Below are 20,001 nucleotides of genomic sequence, written 5' to 3'. Positions count from 1 at the left end.
TCTTATGAATCACTTTCATCTGAAAGATCATCCAACTATTCATCTAGGCGTTTTTCCCAGTCGACCACAGTTTCATTCCATGGAGAAGATGTGAGAGATTTCTCAGTATATTCAAGGCTTTGAACCAAATAAGAGTTTTTCTGTACTGCGTTGTGTTGTCAGAGATAACATTATTGTCCATAGAGTCAGATCGCTACAAACAAAGACTTATAAGGTCTTAAACGTGTTTGCTTGCTCTGATACCAATTGAGAAAGCGGGGGTATAACAACCACAACCAATATTTCGCTTAGAAATCTGTATGGACTAACTCCAATATACTTTCAAGAGAATCAACTAGACAGTCAGACTCAATCTTAAGAAAAGTATATCAAAGAGTTATATATCAATTTCTGAGTTCAATCTGCAATCAAACAAATAGGAATTTGCGAGCCCGATTGAATATAAGAAATAACTTGGACGGTATCGAAAACCAATATCCAAGTGTCAATCAATTTAATCAAAAACCAAAGGTTGGATGCACAATTGATTGAACTTACGCACAACCTGTGATATTTCAATTATATAAACAAATATAATGCGGAAAAGAAATAACACAGACACCAGAAATTTTGTGAATGAGGAAACTGTAAATGCAGAAAAACCCCCGGACCTAGTCCATATTTGAACACCACACTGTATTAAGCCGCTACAGACACTAGCCTACTCCAAGTTAACTTCGGACGGGAATGTAGTTGAACCCTAACCAATCTCACACTGATCAAGGTAAAGTTGCGCTCCTTACGTCTTTGAATCCCAGCAGGACTCTACGCACTTGATTCACTTAGCTGATCTCACCCCAACTAAGAGTTTCTACGACCCAAAGTCGAAGACTTGATAAACCAATCTGTCTCACACAGAAAAATCTACTAAATAGATAAATCTGTCTCCCACATATATACCTATGAGTTTTGTTCCTTCTTTTGATAAATCAAGGTGAACAGGAAACAATTGATATAACATACTTACATTCCCGAAGAACATACTAGAAATATCAATCAGCTCACAATAATCTTAATCGTACGATAGTGAAACAAGATATTGTGGAATCAAAAACGATGAGACGAAGATGACTGTGACTACTTTATATCTTGCCTGTCGGAGATTAAATCTCGAGCCAATATTAGAGAATATAGTACTCAATCACGATAGAAAACAGCAAGATCAGAACAAACAACTACAAAGAAAATAGTTGGGTCTGGTTTCACAATCCCAATGAAGTCTTCAAGTCATTAACCTATAGGGTTTTGGAAAAAACCTAAGGTTAAAGGAGAATCGACTCTAGTCGCAACTAGTATCACATAGGAGGTGTGGGGATTAGGTTTCCCAGTTGCTAGAGTTGTCCCTTATATAGTCTTCAAATCAGGGTTTGCAATCAATGCTACCTTGATAACAAAGCATTCAATATTCACTGTTGGATGAAAACCTGATTAGACTCAAGCTAATATCTTTCAACCGTTAGATCGAACTTAGCTTGTTTCACACAAATGAAAAGTGACTTCATTTAGATATGAGTAACCGTACTAAAATTGTGCAACTTTGTTGGCTCAACAATAGTTAACCGAAGTTAGCCATATGAACACTTACATATCAACCATATTCATCTTAACCATAACTAGTTCAAATGAGTCAAATGAAACTAGTTCTAGAGTTGTTCAATTATTTATATTCTCATAGAAGTATACAAGACACATTTGAAGCAAAATGGATTTTGATTCACTCGAATCGATTCATGAACATTATAGTCACGGTTTGCAAAAGATTGCATTCCTTAATATATAAATGTATTAGTTCATGAACAAACCGATTTTAGAACATAACCTACTCAATTATGCAAATGGGTACGCATACCTAAGCAGCCGGACTTGGACTATGTTCGCCAGTATGCAAACGGGTACGCATATTGTCCTTCACACCCGAACTTGGTTGAATATAGTGCGTGTACGGGTACGCATACTAAAGTTTCTGGACTTCAACTGATTTCGCCTGTACGCATACGGGTATGCATACTATAGCTCCCGGACTTCACCTGACCAACCAGTACGTGTACAGGTATGCATACTAGATTGTCGGTCTTGGACTACACATATGCAAGTACGCATACTATGTTTATATCCAATCATGGTTAATCGTTCTAAACTCTCATTTCAACCATTGAAACATTTTTGGAAGACGACAATAGATGTCTCACATAAACTATTAGCTTCAAAGCAATTTTCAAGTGATCGAATGATCAATACGAAACATTCTGAGTCTACATCAGATGACTGTGTCACACAAATCATGTAAGATGTTACAAGGCGACTTTCACATGATCATCTTTTAACTTTCGTCAAGAATATAAGATGAACTTCGTTAAAACGAAAGCTTACCAACACATATTTCGAGAAATATGTAAGCGAGTTAAACTCAGCTCGAAATATCAAATGTGTATAATTGAAGTCTATATAGCTATACGACTTTTGTCTCAAATAGGAGATAGAGTAGATATACTTTTGAATGATAGATGAGTTCAAGTCTCCACATAACTTTTTTTGATGAAGTTTCAGAAGCTCCCCTTAGTAGTTTTTCGTCTCCAATCGATGAACGCCGCGAAGTCTAATGCTCAACTACACTTTCTATCCTAATCCGAAACTTAGCTATAAGTAGACTAGAAATCAAGACTTATAGTTTTGACAACTAAACTTGATAAACAAGCTTGAGATAGCAACGCTTGCGAGTTCGACCGAGTGCTCTAACAAACAAGATTAAACATCAAGTAATCACCTGAATTAACACTAATTAGTCAGGGGTAAACTAGGTATTAAGAAAATTTGTTGTCTAAAGGGTTTCGTGAAATTACTTCTCAATGGCCCTTTTTGTTTTTCGGTGATAGCCTCAGATAAAAAAAAATTAAAGGGAGAGCAAAAATGGATTTGAAGAGTGCGAGAATCGTAGTTGACTCGGTAACTACGCCGATTCAGTATATCTTTTCTAACTCGGACAAATATATCCCCACCATTGACCACAAAATACACACGCATTACCTAAACAATTTCACTGCTATCATCAGTTTCGTATGTAAATTAGGGTTTAAACTCCATCATCACGATCCTGCTGCACTAATGGAGTACTATGCATCTTCCTACTTTGTGCGTCATGTAGAAAAGAATCCACGTATTTCCTCAAACTTTCTCATCCAAGAACATATATAGATTATTATTTAGGAGAAGGCTAGGACTTCATCCTTATCCGAGTATGTTGGAATCAATTCATGGTGGAGAGCCATATATAACAGACCCTCCTCCCCTGGTGAAGGCATTTTCAGTTACCTTATCATTATCAAATCTGATCCAAATCAAAACCTTGTCATGGAAATTATCTCTATAGAAAGGAACCGAGGGAAAAAGCACACCATATCATCTTATTCTCGTTTAACTTTTCTAAGTAATTAAAATCCCACCATAATTTGGAGATGCAAAAAAGAATCTTATCTCATGCATTTTGCAGCTGGAAGTGCTTAGAGGATCGTTAATGGTGGTGGTGGAGTTGGAGATTGGGTGTGGGTTTTTGTGGTTAGTGGGCGAATTTAGTAAGATAAATTTTTATGAGTTAGAATAATGTAATGAATCGTTCCTAGTTGACGCGATTTTTACACTTCTCCGATCCATTTTTACTCTCCCTCTAACAAAAACCCAAATAAAAAGGTATAGGCCTCAAACAAGGGAGTGGGTCGGTAAAGTGCCCAATACATATTAAATTAAATACTCCCTCCGTCCCACTCCTAAGTGACCTATTTGAAATTTGCACAATTTTTAAGGCAAGCAAGGAAAATAGTATTTTTAATCATTTTTTACAATTATACCCTTATGAATAATAACTAGTGAAATTTAAAAATGGTTTATCTCTCAAAATACTCCACGGATGTTCGCAAATTTCATACAATTGAAAAGCATTTTAAAACACCTACGTAACGAATATAAACATGCCTATCAAATTATACATATTTCATATATTATTTATAATTAACTAAAAGGATAATTCCGGAATATCTCATTGTTTAGTGATATAGGTCACTTATCATTGGGACAAAATCTAAAATCAAATAGGTCACTTAGGAGTGGGACGGAGGGAGTAATTAACATAATGTTAAATTAAAAATTGATGTAAGAAATAAAAATCAATCTGTCAAAATCCAAATTTGTAAGTTTGTTCTAATTGAAACTGAAAAGCGGATAAAAACAGGGTCAACGCAAAGATATTCTGACGATTTTGTCATATTAATATATGTGTTTTTGTAAGGTCTTCATCATCGGTTAAGCTGTGTCCATGTTATTGACAGCAGAGCTTCCACTTAATTATTATTATTCGCACGCCTCAATCGAAGGGTCCAGTCAACTGTGACCACTATATCCAAACTCATCAAGCCTGGTTCAAAATTATCTATTTCTCTCATTCTAACTCAACACCTAAGTAGTAATGGCAGTGGGATTCATTACAGAGATGAGTAATGAGAGATACAATCAATACAATGGAAAAATGACTAAAATTGTCATACTCTCATGTATGATGGCTGCCATGTGCGTGGGCTTCTCTTTGGTTATGATATTGGAATTTCAGGTAAAGTTTTCATTTCTTTTGCTATAACATGACTTTTTGGTGCATAACTGCATATTCATGGTAGATTTTGATTGGACAATTCATTGTAGTTTGCATTAAAATCATTCCAAATAAAAGGTCTGGGTATTTAATTTGTCCAATGAAGCATATACAAATTCGAGTTTGAAAACTTTAAGTTATTTACAGGTGGAGTGTCATCAATGGAACCATTTTTAAGGAAATTCTTCCCGAAGGTTTATAGAAGAATGAAAGAAGATACAAACATCAGCAATTACTGCAAATTTGATAGTCATCTCTCTGCATTGCTGGTCTTGTGGCTTCTTTCTTTGCATCAACGACTACCAGGTCCTATGGTAGGAAGCCCTCGATACTCATAGGTGGCTTCGCTTTCCTTGCTGGTGCCGCTCTTGGTGCAGTTGCTGCCAACATTTACATGCTTATATTTGGACGTGTATTGCTTGGTGTAGGCATTGGGTTCGCAAACCAGGTAATTACAATGACATATCTTATCCACCCTTACCTCTTTATGCACCTACATGGATGTGATTTCTATCTTTTAAATTGTCGCCAAATCTAACGAATAGATAGATTCTGCACTGCGCTTCATTTGTTAAAGTTCGTGTTGTCCTTCTATATTGATTTGCAGGCAGTCCCATTATATCTGTCAGAAATGGCGCCTGCAAAATACCGAGGAGCAATGAACAACGGTTTCCAGTTATGCGTTTGTATCGGAGTTTTATATGCTAATCTCATTAACTTTGGCACAGAAAAGATCAAAGGTGGTTTTGGATGGAGAGTCTCTCTTGCCGCTGCTGCCATTCCAGCCTCAATTTTATCAATAGGATCCATTTTTCTACCGGAAACCCCAAATAGTTTAATTCAACGTGGGAGTGACCATCAAAAAGTGAAGTTAACGCTACAAAAAGTAAAAGGCACTGTTGATATACAAGCAGAGCTCGACGATTTGATAAACGCTAGTTCTTCTGCATTCAATGGACCATACCATAATCCACTCCAACTAATCCTGCAAAAAAGATATCGGCCTCAGCTCGTAATGGCAATAGCTATACCATTCTTCCAACAGGTAACAGGAATCAACGTGATTGGACTTTACGCACCGTTAATATTCCGAACAATTGGATTAGGCGAAAGTGCATCACTCTTGTCAGCTGTATTAACAAGCCTCTTCTCCATAGCTTCAACCTTAATGTCAATGTTCATAGTAGATAAAGTAGGACGCCGGTTTTTGTTCATGGCAGGGGGAATTACAATGTTCGTATCGCAGTTGTTGGTTGGAGGCATAATGGCATACAAACTTGGAGATCACACTGCTCTAATGACAAAAGGATATGCATATTCAGTATTAGTTCTGATTTGTGTTTTTGTCAGTGGTTTCGGGATATCTTGGGGTCCTTTAGCTTGGTTAGTTCCTAGTGAAATTTTCCCGTTAGAAATTAGATCAATAGGACAAAGTATAACTGTGGCTGTCACTTTTGTATTCATGTTTGTAATTGCTCAGACTTTTTTAACAATGCTGTGTCATTTTAAAGCTGGGATTTTCTTCTTCTCTGGTGGTTGGGTATTTGTGATGACAGTGTTTGTGTACTTTTTCTTACCGGAAACTAAGAACATTCCGATCGAGCAAATGGATAGGATTTGGATGGAACACTGGTTTTGGAAGAGAATTGCTGGGGAAGAGATTGAAATGTAAATTAATAAATTATCTGGGATATGAAATGATTTTGTTTATTTATTTTGATCTGTAGAGAATTTGGTACCGGCAAGTTTGGAACTTGGGTCACTGTTGTCGTCACCAGGGACTTAAAATGATTCATGTTTAAGTGTCTACCAGATGAGTTGGCCTTGCGTTTCCTGGTCGCGTACATGATGTGCTAAAGTTGCCGCATGCATCAAATGCAGCTGCAAGTTCTAACCAGCTGAACTGTCATCCAGAAGGCAGGAAAGCTCTTATGACCTCTGCAATGAAAATCTCCATTCCAATCTCTTTCAGAAATACAAATTACCTTTCAGTTTTAAGAACATTGAAAACAGTTAGAGAATTACCAACAAATTTTGCTAGTAAATTGGCTGTGGAAGAACAAAAATATCCAGATTTACTCAAAAGATGTGGTGTAGCTTTGGATTTCAACAATGGAAAAGCATTTCATGCAAAACTCATGAAAGAATCATTACTTTCATCACTTTTTCTTCAGAACCATCTTTTAAATATGTATGTGAAATGGGGTGATACGGATCAAGCTTGTAAGTTGTTTGATGAAATGACTCAGAGAAATGTTGTTTCTTGGTCATCCATTATTACTTGTTTAGTTCAGCAGGGGTTTTATGAGAAAGGCTCAAGTTATTTTTGTTTGATGCATCGATCTGGGTGTAAGCCTAATGAGTTCACCTTTGTAAGTTCACTAAATGCTTGTTCGTTTATAGATGATTCAACACAAATGTACCAACTATATTGTTTGAGTATTCAATTAGGATTCGAATCCAATGTGTTCTTGACAAATGCATTTCTTTCAGCTTTGTTTCGGCATAAGAAATTAAATGAAGCGATGGAGTTGTTTGAGAAATGCTCTGAAAGAGATATCGTTTCCTGGAATTCGATGATTGGTGGGCTCTTACAGATTTCACATTCAGAAATCCCTAGTTTCTGGTATAGAATGAATCACGAAGGGGTGGAACCTGATAACTTCACGTATTCGAGTATTCTTACGGGTTTGGCTGCTTTATCGAATTTGCAAATGGGTTTGCAGGTTCATGGACAGCTTGTTAAGTATGGGCATTTGGATGAAATTTGTGTTGGGAATTCTTTAGTTGATATGTATTTGAAGTGTCAGAAATTTGTTGAGGCTTTGATGGTGTTTAACGACATGCCTCATAAAGATGTACTCACATGGACAGAAATGGCTTCCGGATGCTTACAGTGTGGCGAACCAAGTGAAGCTCTCAAGATTATTGCACGAATGAGAAAATTTGGCGTGAAACCTAATAGGTTTACATTAGCAGCTGCATTTAACGCATGTGCAACTTTAGCTTCAGTGGAAGAAGGTAAAAAAGTTCATGGGTTAAGGATTAAACTGGGGGATGAAGCTGATGTTGCCGCCGATAATGCGTTACTTGATATGTATGCAAAGTGTGGATCAATGGAGGATGCATGGGGGGTATTCTGGTCAATGGATGACAAATCAGTGGTTTCTTGGACTACTATGATAATGGGTTTGGCACAAAATGGTTTCGCTAGAGCAGCACTGGAGCTCTTCGAAAGAATGATCTTAGAAGAAGCTGCTCCAAATTATATAACCCTTGTTTGTGTTTTGTATGCATGTGGGCAAGGAGGGTTTATTGATGAAGGATGGCAGTATTTATCATCCATGACTCACAAATATGGGATTGTTCCTGGGGAAGATCACTATGCGTGTATGGTGCTTCTTCTTGGACGGTTGGGTCGGATTAAAGAAGCGGAAGATTTTATTCGAAGAATGCCAATTCAACCGGGTTTACTAGTTTGGCAAACTTTGCTTGGTGCTTGTTCTGTTCATGGAGATATTGAAACTGCAAAGATAGCAGCGAAGGAAGCTCTTTCCCTAGACAAAGGAGATCCTTCAACTTATGTGTTGTTATCGAACACTTATGCTGACTCAAGCAATTGGGATGATGCTACAAAGTTGAGGAAATTAATGAAGAATACAGATGTAAAGAAGAAACCTGGATACAGTTGGATTGAACTAGCTGGGAGTGGTTAATTGATATCAGAATTTGCTTCTACTCCATTTTTATGATCTTTCTGGACTTAAAAGCATTCTGCAGTCGGCTTCTTCGGCATGGTCATACTTCCACAACTGAAGGTGTCGGACACATTGAGAGAGATTCAGAACAACTACTGTTATCCCGGTTCTTGCTTGCAGAAGCTCTCCAAGGAACCTGAAATAGTTGCTAATTGAACAATATATTCCTGGAAACTACAATTTCCTATGAGATTGTTTTAGAGAAATCGTAGACCCCTTAGTCCAAGGTATTTGCTGGGTTTTTAAAAATATACTAGTGCACACAGGCTTAGGAACCAATGCATGCACTAGAAACACTTAAGGACTCTCTATCCAATTCGTATTGGGAGTAGACCACTTAATCTTCCCACTGCCGTGGAGTATGTGGTATAGATGAAGAACTCAAAGCCATCTTATGGACTAGGCCAGCTAGGCTGTTGCCTAGAGCCTCAATATGTTGAGGACATGGTGTCTACCATTTTTTTTTTGTTTTGATAGTCATACTTTTTAGCTGTTAGTGAAAGTCGTTTGTTTTATAACCAGTGCCTACTACTCTCCAATTTCATTTAGTCATTATTTTTATTTTTGTACACTTTTGTATAAAAACATTAGAACTCACTACATTTAGCAATTCATTTTAAACTAACTAGTGAGACCACATGTGATCGTAATGCTTGAATTTTACTCTTATAACAACCGGCGTGCTATTCAATTCTCTTTTTCCCTCCTCCCTACTCACCACCCTATAATCTAAATCCTACATTTGGAAAATGGTGAACCACATCTGTACATGAATGTGAATCGAAATTTGGATGTGTGGTTTAGATTGTAGGGAGGCGAGTAGGGATGTGGAAAAGAGGGAGTTGAATAGCATTTCCGTTTAACACCACCAAATTTGACAACAATAATTTTTTTTTGTAAAATAAAATTTAATGTTCTTGTTTGTACTAATTACGTAGGTATTTCAAAGAGCTTTCCAAATATGTTAATTTTAAAAAAATCCGGCGTGTATTTTCAAAGATATCAAGTTTTTTTTTGTAGTATAAAAGATAAGAAAAGAGAAAGAGAAGGATTTTATATTGATCAGAGTTCTTAGGTTACATGGATATAATACATGTATATACATGGAGATGAGAAAACCAAAAGACATCTGTCTTGGGCTGTACACCTATGGGCTGTAAGCCCTACAACACTCCCCCTTGTGTGGTCCAATAGAACTCCGTATGCAGTGCTTCATATAAAGTGCTTCGAATATAGTTCTTCAAATGTTGTCCTCTCCTTGATGACTTGTGCCGAAATCAATTGCCTCATAACTTTGACAAGGAACAACCCAGTGGGACAAAACCTTGGTACAACTATTCACATGTAGTACTTCACATGTTATCTCGTACTTTACATGTAGTTCATCACATGCAATACGATCTTCACAGGTCGATGAGTCTAAGTTAATTGCCTCATTAAAACTTCGTCAGGGAAACCCATAGGGACAAAACCTGAACTAAATAAAAAGAATACAATATTAAGCAATCGTAGAACATAGATGGACTCGAATATGTTGCGTCATTAAAACCTTGACAAGGAAAATCCAGTTGGATAAAACCTTGACGAAGGGAAAAGAGTACAATGTGACAGATGCAAGTAAAGTGATTTGTTGCAGATGATCACTTTGCTCTGTGGAAGTTGATTAGTTGCTTCACAACTCCTAAGGCAGAAAATCCTTGTGGGAAAGATAATAGCTTTAGATGGGAAAGTACATTCTCGGTTTTTGTTGTTGTCTCATTAAAAACCTTTCCGAGTAACAAAACCATGTGGGGAAAAGCAATCTCAGTGAAGGAAAATAGTTCAAAACACCATTAGATGCTCCCCCTGATGTCAGACAATTTTCATTAGTCTAATGCGGTCAAAAGGAGTTTATCACACTTTACTTTGGTGACTTGAATGTTTGTAAGACCTTGTTGTTGATTCTGGAAGTTACGTTGCTTAACAGATTATCGCGTTTCATTTCTTTGATTCAGATTTTTTTAGTAATATCAACGCGAGCTTTATGTTTTCAACGTTCAACATACTTGATGTTCTTTTAGTGTTGTCTAACTAAAAACCTTGTCGAGTAACAAAACCCTTTGGGAAAAACTATTCTCGATCGAAGGGAAAAAGAGTACAACACAGCTTCAATTTCGAAGTAAAATATGTCGACATCATATCCTTGTATCCTCCCCATGATGTCGGCATCTCCCCCTGATTACTTTCAGAGTTGTTCTAGACAGTTCATTTAGTCATGTATTTTTCGAAAATGAATATCGGTAATGACTTAGAAAATAGTCTACCATATCTCCCCCTGATTACTTTCGTTAGAGAAGTGATTATTGTTCCTTTATAATCAACAAATTTTGGATTGCACTTTCATTAGCACTCCTTTTATGTCTTTGAAGGGATAAAACAAATTTATGTAAATAATTACTTTTAAGTACATGATTACATTCACTATACCATTCCAATGACGTTGGCTGGGCGCTGAGCTATATATAGCTAACAAGTTCACTAAGAATTAAATATTTGTTCGAGTACATTATGCTAAGTACAACAATGCGTTTATTGCACTTAGATAGGGGAATTTCATATCCCAACACATCTTCATCATCTTTCTTTAGACGAAATGGTCATTTACTTGTTTTGTACTTCAACTAATCATGGGAGTGCTATCAGGATGCATGTCTTTGTTAAATTTCCTGACAAATTTAAACATATGTAAATTGGTGGAATAATATACCACAAGCTCAGTATTCGGTCGAGCTTTCCCCAGATTTTTCATCTCAAATTCGGATTTCAAATTGCTCTTAAGGTCTTTTATTACATCAAGAGTACCCATCATGTCTGTACCATCGAAAGAGATAGCTAAAATTCCAAATCAAGAACTTTCTTGTGAATACGCAAGGAAAAATAACTTACTTGTATATCCCCTCCAAATCAAATAGCCACTTAGACGAATATACACATCCACCTGATTGAAATAATCTATAAGTGAGTGTTCTATTTAACTTGAAACACACTCTGTGGTTTAGAGTCACTTGATTTGGGAAATAAAAGGCTATCAAGTACTTTTGTAAATATCTACTATCTCTTCATTCTTTCAGAGATATGTAACAACCACATACATATGCTGCATTTCAATTCCTTTTAAAATTACCAAGCTAACTAAGTAGCGGAATGCTATAATGTTCATTACTAGAGGACAATTCCAGGGCTTTGTGAGATACCTCGCGCCACAAGGCGAGTCTTGATACTTTGAGACTTCATTCTTCCCTCTGTGCTTTATGACAAATAATCATGTATGTCCCATAGGCTTTACACTTGGTTGGTTAGCACTACCACACCAAATACCTGTATATTTTTCAAAGAATCAAGTTCTACCTGGATTGTGTAGGCCAAATATGCTCTTTATTGACATTAAATAATAAAAAGCATGGTTCGATCTCATACTGCTCTATTTCCTTGAGCAACTATATATAAAAATAATCATTAATATGTTCGCACTATGTTTCCATTGACTCGTGTGGGTTCTCATAATCCTTTAGGATTTCATTGTTCTCTGGAATCATTAAACTTCTGAGCGTCCTCCAGTGTTGATTCATGGACATAATCAGAGACAATCAAATGAGATGATATCATTAATGATACAAATTATAGGTTGTGCCTTGCTCATCTACTTCCTTTCTAGGTGAGCATTGATCGTACCTGGTGGTCTCTCCATCTTTCTTTATGGAGCCACGGCCTCAACCACACTTCCACTAAGTATAGTTGCAACAACTTAGTCTATGGTGTATATCCCTTATTGAGGATTCGTAACCTTGCAGGTAGGTTTGCAGCTGGTATGTGTGATCTCATCACTTTAGCGACATTAGTGTACATTCTGAAAATCGATTGTTCTTTGTCACTTCACATTTACATTCGTGGAGTACTAGAATCAATACGAGACACAGTGAAAACTCACCATGATAATACCTGTCGTACCTTTAGAAAATATTTTTTCTTATCTCCCCCTAACGACGTGAAGATTGTCTCATTAAAGTGATAACCCGCAAATCTTGCGGTAAGAGACCTCCTGCCAAAGGTTTTAAAAATGCGGATAATTGTTGAGAGTAAATATCCAACAAAATTACCTAATCATTTTTGTGACCCACCATAGTACGACGTGGACTCGTAATGGCACATATATAGTGCAACCAAAAATGCGTAAGAACACGAATGTCAGGCTTAAATCCAGTTACCAACTGGTACGCATAAAAGGTTGACTAATATTGGGTTCTAAAACGAATTAAGTAAAGATGCGTCAATATTGCATATTCCCCAAGCAGTTAGAGGTAGGTTTGTACGCATAACCATGCATAAGGCACCATCTGTAACATAGCCTTTGCGATATCTTGGGGTATAGGATACTCTGCATTGATCCTATTAAACATGCAATAACCATCAAGTCCTTTTGATGTACACTCCCTAGCATTTACAAGGGGTGGTGAGCCCTTACATGTAAAATATGTGCTAGTAGATTTTCCAAACGCAAATTTCTTGGGAACTATAATTAGTCCAAAATGCCAAAAATTCACCAGATCCATAAGTCACTTTAATGGTCCGCATTCTGCATGAATATTTTTCTTCTGAATTTCACCATATTTTCTTTGGAATATGTAAATTTTACCATTTGCATCGTAGGATGGCCTCGATCCTTTTTTACTGAAGACTTTGTAAAAATGAGTGATATGTTTTCTTACCTAAAAGCATAAAGGGGGGGGGGGGTGCATTTAGTACTTTAGAAAACACTTATTGAGAGATATGTCGCTACTTCGCATTCTGTCAATATTTTTCCCGTTGTCTCTTCCACTCAGACACAGTGATGTACGTATGATTCCTTTCAAAACGAAACATCATGTTACAACCAAAGTGTCTTTATGGTTATGTCAAAGTCTATAGGAGTCAATTCCCAACATTTCATCGTCGGAATCAATATGGATTCAATAATCCAAATATTATAATGATATACATTTCACTAGACTGACTCATTAGTTTTTATAAAATATGTTTCCTTCCAAATACATTAAAGACTATAAAAGATGCAGCCAATTACATTCTCATCACTGTGAGTTTACACATGATATCCACTTGCTTGGGTTTCTTTGAAAATTTAACAAGGTGTTACTAGCCCTTAGTACATATAGAGCTTATGTGACTTTTAGTCTTTGTTCCATCTTGGCAACAAATTCATAAGCAGTGCTTCGCTCGATAATCCAATCATCGTAGTTACATTTTAAGGAATTATTTCAACAACTAGTGTATATTCCTTAAATTAGTGGAAGAAAAACAACTATCAGTTAGACATTTGGGCCTTGAAAGTTTTAATAAGTGGTGTGGTCTTATTACGTAACAAATGTGAGATTCAACTCAAGTACTTTAGAGTGATATATATTACGTTTCACCCAATATATCTCAAGTTCTTTAGATAGTGTATGTCTCGTGTTTTCATTCCATAAGTGCAGAAATTGAATCTAGTTTAACTGAATAAGATAGTTAATTGGCCAGGAAAAGATCTTGTTGTCATTAAAGTTGATGTGAAAATTGGTTGTTACCATGATACACACATTACATTATATATACCAACACCTATGATCAGGTGCATTTCCAACTCTTTTATTTATGATGGGAGCTAGAATTACATTTTAGCTGATCCCATATTCGTTTGATATTTGTGTGTTGATGTTATTACTACCGAAGACAAAAGTACATCTTTGTCTCATGATACATATGTCCCTCTACACATATTGCATTTTCACATCAAGTACTCTAAACCCCAAATAAATACATTGGAATCGAGTTGGTACAACCAATTGAACAAAGACGCCATTCAACCAGAATCTGCAGTATGTCTGGACCAGACAGGGTCGAACCTGAATGGACCAGGTCTGGCTGGACCGGGCCTGTCTGGGCCGAAACGGGATGGTCTGGGTGGGATGAACCAAGTGGTTATGGTTGGGACGAACCAGGTTGGTCTAGGTGGGCCGAACCGGGTTGGTCAGGGTGGGTCGTTTTCTTCCTCCACAAACATCCAAGACCATTCACAGAAACTCTTCGTTTGCCGCACTAATAGATGAATACATGTCGTAAAAAAAAATTGTAATCAAAATGTGATAACGCCGTAATAGACATACAAACACAAATAAAAAATATAATCAACCGATTGATGATCATGGGATCTGTATTTGTATAATATATATTTGATTTAGCCAAAATCAAAAATAAGGAAAAGAAAAAAATATATATTTATAGGGCAAAACAAATCCAACTTATCTGATTTGGTTCCAGCGATTTCCACATTATCTTGACGTTAATCCATGTAGAAAAAAAGTCAATCAATCCGATATAGCTCCGCGGTAGAGCATCGTGCATGATAACGTTTTGTAGTATAAAAGATAATAAAAGAGAAAGAGAAGGATTCTATATTGATCAGAGTTCTTAGGTTACATGGATATAATACATGTATGTACATGAAGATGAGAAAACCAAAGACATCTGTTTTGGGCCGCACACTTATGTAAATATATAAGGTTTAATATGTAAATATTGATTTAATGTACGTTTTTACCACCAAAAAAAAAATCGTGAAGAAACTGAAAATTTGGATCATACAGGTTACATACTCGATTTGAGATTGGGTACAAAATCATAATCAATCTCAAATCCTATATGATTCCACATTTTTATCAAAAGTCGGCAGGGTATTTTTTGTCAGAATATTGCGACAATTTTTCATCTCTGAAATTAGTATTTACAGGGCCGTCACGGTATTCATCCTGATACCTTGACGACTATAGTTTAGTCTACGGGTTATGAAATTAGTACCTTGCTGACTAATCATGTGTTTGTAAACACCTTTCTTTGTATGTCAAAAATAATATAGTCGGCATCATGATTCATTATTATCCTGTCGGCTATGATTCCAAATTGTTTTGAAAAGTCGATATGGTATTTTTTTATCGACTTTGTCGACTAGTATTAGTCGTTATCTTCCTAGGTTGAATATCGTGTCAACTTTTCATCTTTGAAATTAGCATTTACAGGTTCGTCACGATATTCATCCTTATACCTTGACAACTATAGTTTAGCTGACAGGTTATGAAATTCATACCTTTCCGACTAATCATGCATTTGTAACACCTTTCTCTGTATGTCGAAAATCCTATAGTCGGCAAGGTATTCTTTGTCGACCTTGCCGACTTTTCATACTTTCAGAATTGAAAGTATTGATTCCTTCTATAATTTTGAGTATAAAATCACTAAGCAGCTTTGCAATCCCCTTTGTAGAAGTGTTTGGCTACTGTGGTTTTATATCCGTTACAAAAAAAGAATCTCAAAAAAAAAACTCAAAAAGCATAACACATAATCCATGAGTTCAATCCATATAATACCTAATTTAAGAATTTTAATTCAACTAATTAACAAACTAAACTAATTAACTTAAACATGTTATTAGTGTTAATTAAGCAAGGTAGATTAGGCATTTTGAAAATAACTGGTTAAGGGGTGTTGTGTTTTACTTCATAATGACTCGGGTTTTGTCTTATTAGGTATACCCCAATTTTGCCAAGTTAAATACATAAGTATATTAGTGGTTGATATTTAAGGTCATATTAGTAATATCAAGGTTACATCAAGCTAATTGATGAATACCATTGGCAGAAGATCATATTTTAACAAAGTCCCACTATTTTCTAAAGCATAATATATTAGTTTAAACTAAAAGGAAATAATGCTCGAGTACGTTACCCTCACATCCATGGAGTCATCAAATCTAAAGACTGATCTTAGTTTATCTTTCGACGATTTTCTTGAGAGGTGGTTAAGAATCTAGGATTCTCTTCAGAAGTCTTAAGTTCCGGATTTGTGAGGTTTCCACACCTTGATCTTTGATCTAAACGGAAATCAAATAAGCTTATATGTTAGAGGCATATTGGTATCAAAAGTCTTCACTTTGGCTGAAGCAACTCTTAGGCTGTAAAGGACGTCATCTAAGGGAATTAAGTGCTTTAAACCTTGCGAGGTTCAAGAGACGTAAGGAGCGCGACCGTAACTGAATTTCTTGGAGGGTGAACTCAGTCTCAACTACACTCCAGTCTGAAGTCTGATAGTATGATAGTGTATGTAACCTCTTAATACAGTGTGGTGTTCAATCTGGACGAGGTCCTGAGGTTTTTATGCTATTTCAGTTTTCTGGTTAACAAAATTTCTGGTGTCTTGTGTTTTTCCTTTTCCGGATTATATTGTGTTAGAGCATTGCGCGGTCGAACTCCCAAGCGTTGCTATTTCAAGCTTGTTTGTCAAGTTTAGTTGATCAAAACTATATACTTGATTCCTAGTATACTTATAGCTATGTCTCGAACTAGGATAGAATGTGTAGTTGACCTTTAGACTTCACGACTTTCACAATTTGAAGACGGAGATCTAGTGAAGAACTTGGAGGAACTTCATCAACAAAAGTTATATGGAGACTAAAACTTATCTATCACTCAGAAGTCTATTCTATTTTAGTCTATCTCCTAAGAGACTAAGTCGTATGGCTATATAGACTCTTTCAATATACACATTTGATATTTCGAGCTGAGTTTATCTCATTTATCTATTTCTCGAAATATGTGCTGGAAGCTTCAGCTTTAGCTAAGTTCATCGAATTCTTGACGAGTTTAGTTGGAAACAGTTTATTTGTTGGAAACTAAATATTAAGTCAAAAGATGATCATGTGGAAATTACCTTTAACATCTTACATGATTTTTGTGAGAGTCATTTGATGTTAGCTCGGGATGTTTCGTAATGATCATTCGATCACTTGAAACTTACTTGAAAGCTAATAGTATGTGTAAGATTGTCATCTTCCAAGGATGTTTCAATGATTGAAGGAAGAGTTTAGAACGTTTACCCATGTCTGGATACAACACGGTATGGATACCCAGTATGCGAACTGTATTGTGATGATTCAGGCCCGAAACTCTTGTTTACGTACCTAGTATGCGAACGGATTTACCTGAGAAGGTACTGAACTCTTGTTTTCGTACCTAGTATGCGAATAGGTTTACCTGAGTTGGGTCTGGAACGGTCGTTCGCGAACCGGGTTTGCGAACAGTTGGCCAAGGCCAAGATACGGAACTGCTGTTCGCTTACCTGGTTTGCGAACTCAATGGTTATCTTCTAGAATTGGTCATGTATGTTTTTCATACTCATGAACTAAAATATTTATGATATAAGGAATGAAATCTATGCAAACCATGGTTTACTGTTCATGAATTGATTCTTGAATAAGTACTTTGTACAATCATGAATCAAACTGATTTCGATTCAATTGGTTTATAAATATTTCTATGAAATGGTGAAAAATTGAACAACTCTGTTGAAGCACAATAAGATTCATTTGATTATCATTCATGATTGATTGATCTTCATATTTGATCTAGATGTGTTAGATGAATATGACTAGAATCAAATAGCTTTCCAAATATGTTAATTTTAAAAAAATCCTGTGTGTATTTTCAAAGATATCAAGTTTTTAAATTTTTTGATGAACTTTTAAAACAATGGCATTTCTGTGAACATGTAAATATATAAGGTTTAATATGTAAATATTGATTTAATGTACGTTTTTACCAAAAAAAAAAAAAATCGTGAAGAAACTGAAAATTCGGATCATACAGGCTACATACTCAACTTGAGATTGAGTACAAAATCATAATCAATCTAAAATCATGTATGATTCCACATTTTCATCAAAAGTCGGCAGGGTATTTTTTTTGTCGAAATATTGTGAGGATTTTTCATCTCTGAAATTAGTATTTATAGGGTCGTCACGGTATTCATCCTTAGACCTTCGCGACTATAGTTTAGTCGGCAGGTTATGAATTAAAACCTTGCCGACTAATCATGCGTTTGTAAACACCTTTCTTTGTATGTTAAAAATCGTATAATCGGCATTATGATTCATTATTAGCCTACCGTCTATGATTCCAATTTTTTTTTGAAAAGTCAGCATGGTATTTTTTTATCGACCTTGCCGACTAGTATTAGTCGTTATCTTCCTAGGTTGAATATCATGATGAATTTTCATATATGAAATTAGCATTTACAGGGTCGTCACGATATTCATACTTATAACTTGACGACTATAGTTTAGTCGACAGGTTATGAAATTAATACCTTGCCGACTAATCACGCATTTTTAACACCTTTCTCTGTATGTCGAAAATCCTATAGTCGGCAAGGTATTTTTTGTCGACCTTGCCGACTTTTCATACTTTCAGAATTGAAAGTGTTGATTCCTTTTGTAATTTTGAGTATAAACTCACTAAGCGGCTTTGCAATCCTCGTTGTAGAAGTGTTTGGCTACTGTGGTTTTATATCCGTTACAAAAAAAGAATCTCAAAAAAAAACCCTCAAAAATCATAACACATAATCCATGAGTCCAATCCATATAATACCTAATTTTAAGAATTTTAATTCAACTAATTAACCTAAACACGTTATTATTGTTAATTAAGAAAGAGTAGATTAGGCATTTTGAAAATAACTGGTTAAAGGGTGTTGTGTTTTACTTCATAATGACCCGAGTTTTGTCTTATTAGGTATACCTCAATTAATCTGGGTATACCCCAATTTGGCCAGGGTAAATACATAAGTATATTAGTGGTTGATATTTAAGGTCATATTAGTAATATCAGGGTTACATCAAGATAATTTGTCTTTTTGTGACCAACCAAAATACCTCTTCTCTTTATATTAATAAGATTTAAGTATCTCCTTCTCGGTAAGTCCATTTAAAATATGATGAATACCATTGGCAGAAGATCATATTTTAACAAAGTCCCACTATTTTCTAAAGCATACTATATTAGTTTAAATAATGCTCGAGTACGTTACTCTCACACCCATGGAGTCATCAAATCTAAAGACTGATCTTTCGACGATTTTCTTGAGAGGTGGTTAAGAATCTAGGATTCTCTTCAGAAGTCTTAAGTTCCGGATTTGTGAGGTTTGCTAACTCGTCTGTTGCAAACCACATCTTGATCTTTGATCTAAAAGGAAATCAAATAGGCTTATATGTTAGAGGCAGATTAGTATCAAAATTTTTCACTTCAGATGAAGCAACTCTTAAGCTATAAAGGACGTCAACTAAGGTAATTAAGTGCTTTGAACCTTACGAGGTTCAAGAGACGTAAGGAGCGCGACCGTAACTGAATTTCTTGGAGGGTGAACTCAGTCTCAACTACACTCCAGTCTGAAGTCTGATAGTAGGATAGTGTATGTAGCGTCTTAATACAGTGTGGTGTTCAATCTGTACGAGGTCCCGAGGTTTTTATGCTATTGCAGTTTTCTGGTTAACAAAATTTCTGGTGTCTTGTATTTTTCCTTTTCCGGATTATATTGTGTTAGAGCATTGCGCGGTCGAACTCGCAAGCGTTGCTATTTCAAGCTTGTTTGTCAAGTTTAGTTGATCAAAAATATATACTTGATTCCTAGTATACTTATAGATATGTCTCGAACTAGGATAGAAAGTGTAGT

At 35.9% G+C, this 20,001-nt stretch overlaps 1 protein-coding gene and 1 pseudogene across 1 annotated transcript; both read left to right on the top strand.

The window, feature by feature from the left end:
• The first annotated feature begins 4,491 nt into the window (after positions 1 to 4,491).
• Positions 4,492 to 6,391, top strand: LOC113303381 (annotated as a pseudogene).
• A 215-nt stretch (positions 6,392 to 6,606) lies between these two features.
• LOC113303380 (putative pentatricopeptide repeat-containing protein At3g47840) lies at positions 6,607 to 8,906 on the top strand. Its single transcript, XM_026552413.1, has one exon. It carries the CDS (start codon positions 6,607 to 6,609, stop codon positions 8,389 to 8,391), a length of 1,785 nt encoding a protein of 594 aa, XP_026408198.1. The 3' UTR covers positions 8,392 to 8,906.
• Positions 8,907 to 20,001: the final 11,095 nt, after the last annotated feature.

Source organism: Papaver somniferum, chromosome 8, assembly GCF_003573695.1.
Source record: "Papaver somniferum cultivar HN1 chromosome 8, ASM357369v1, whole genome shotgun sequence".
NCBI classification, from domain to species: domain Eukaryota; kingdom Viridiplantae; phylum Streptophyta; class Magnoliopsida; order Ranunculales; family Papaveraceae; genus Papaver; species Papaver somniferum.
The sequence above is the reverse complement of the archived record's forward strand: the minus strand, read 5'-3'. Positions and strand labels throughout refer to the sequence as shown.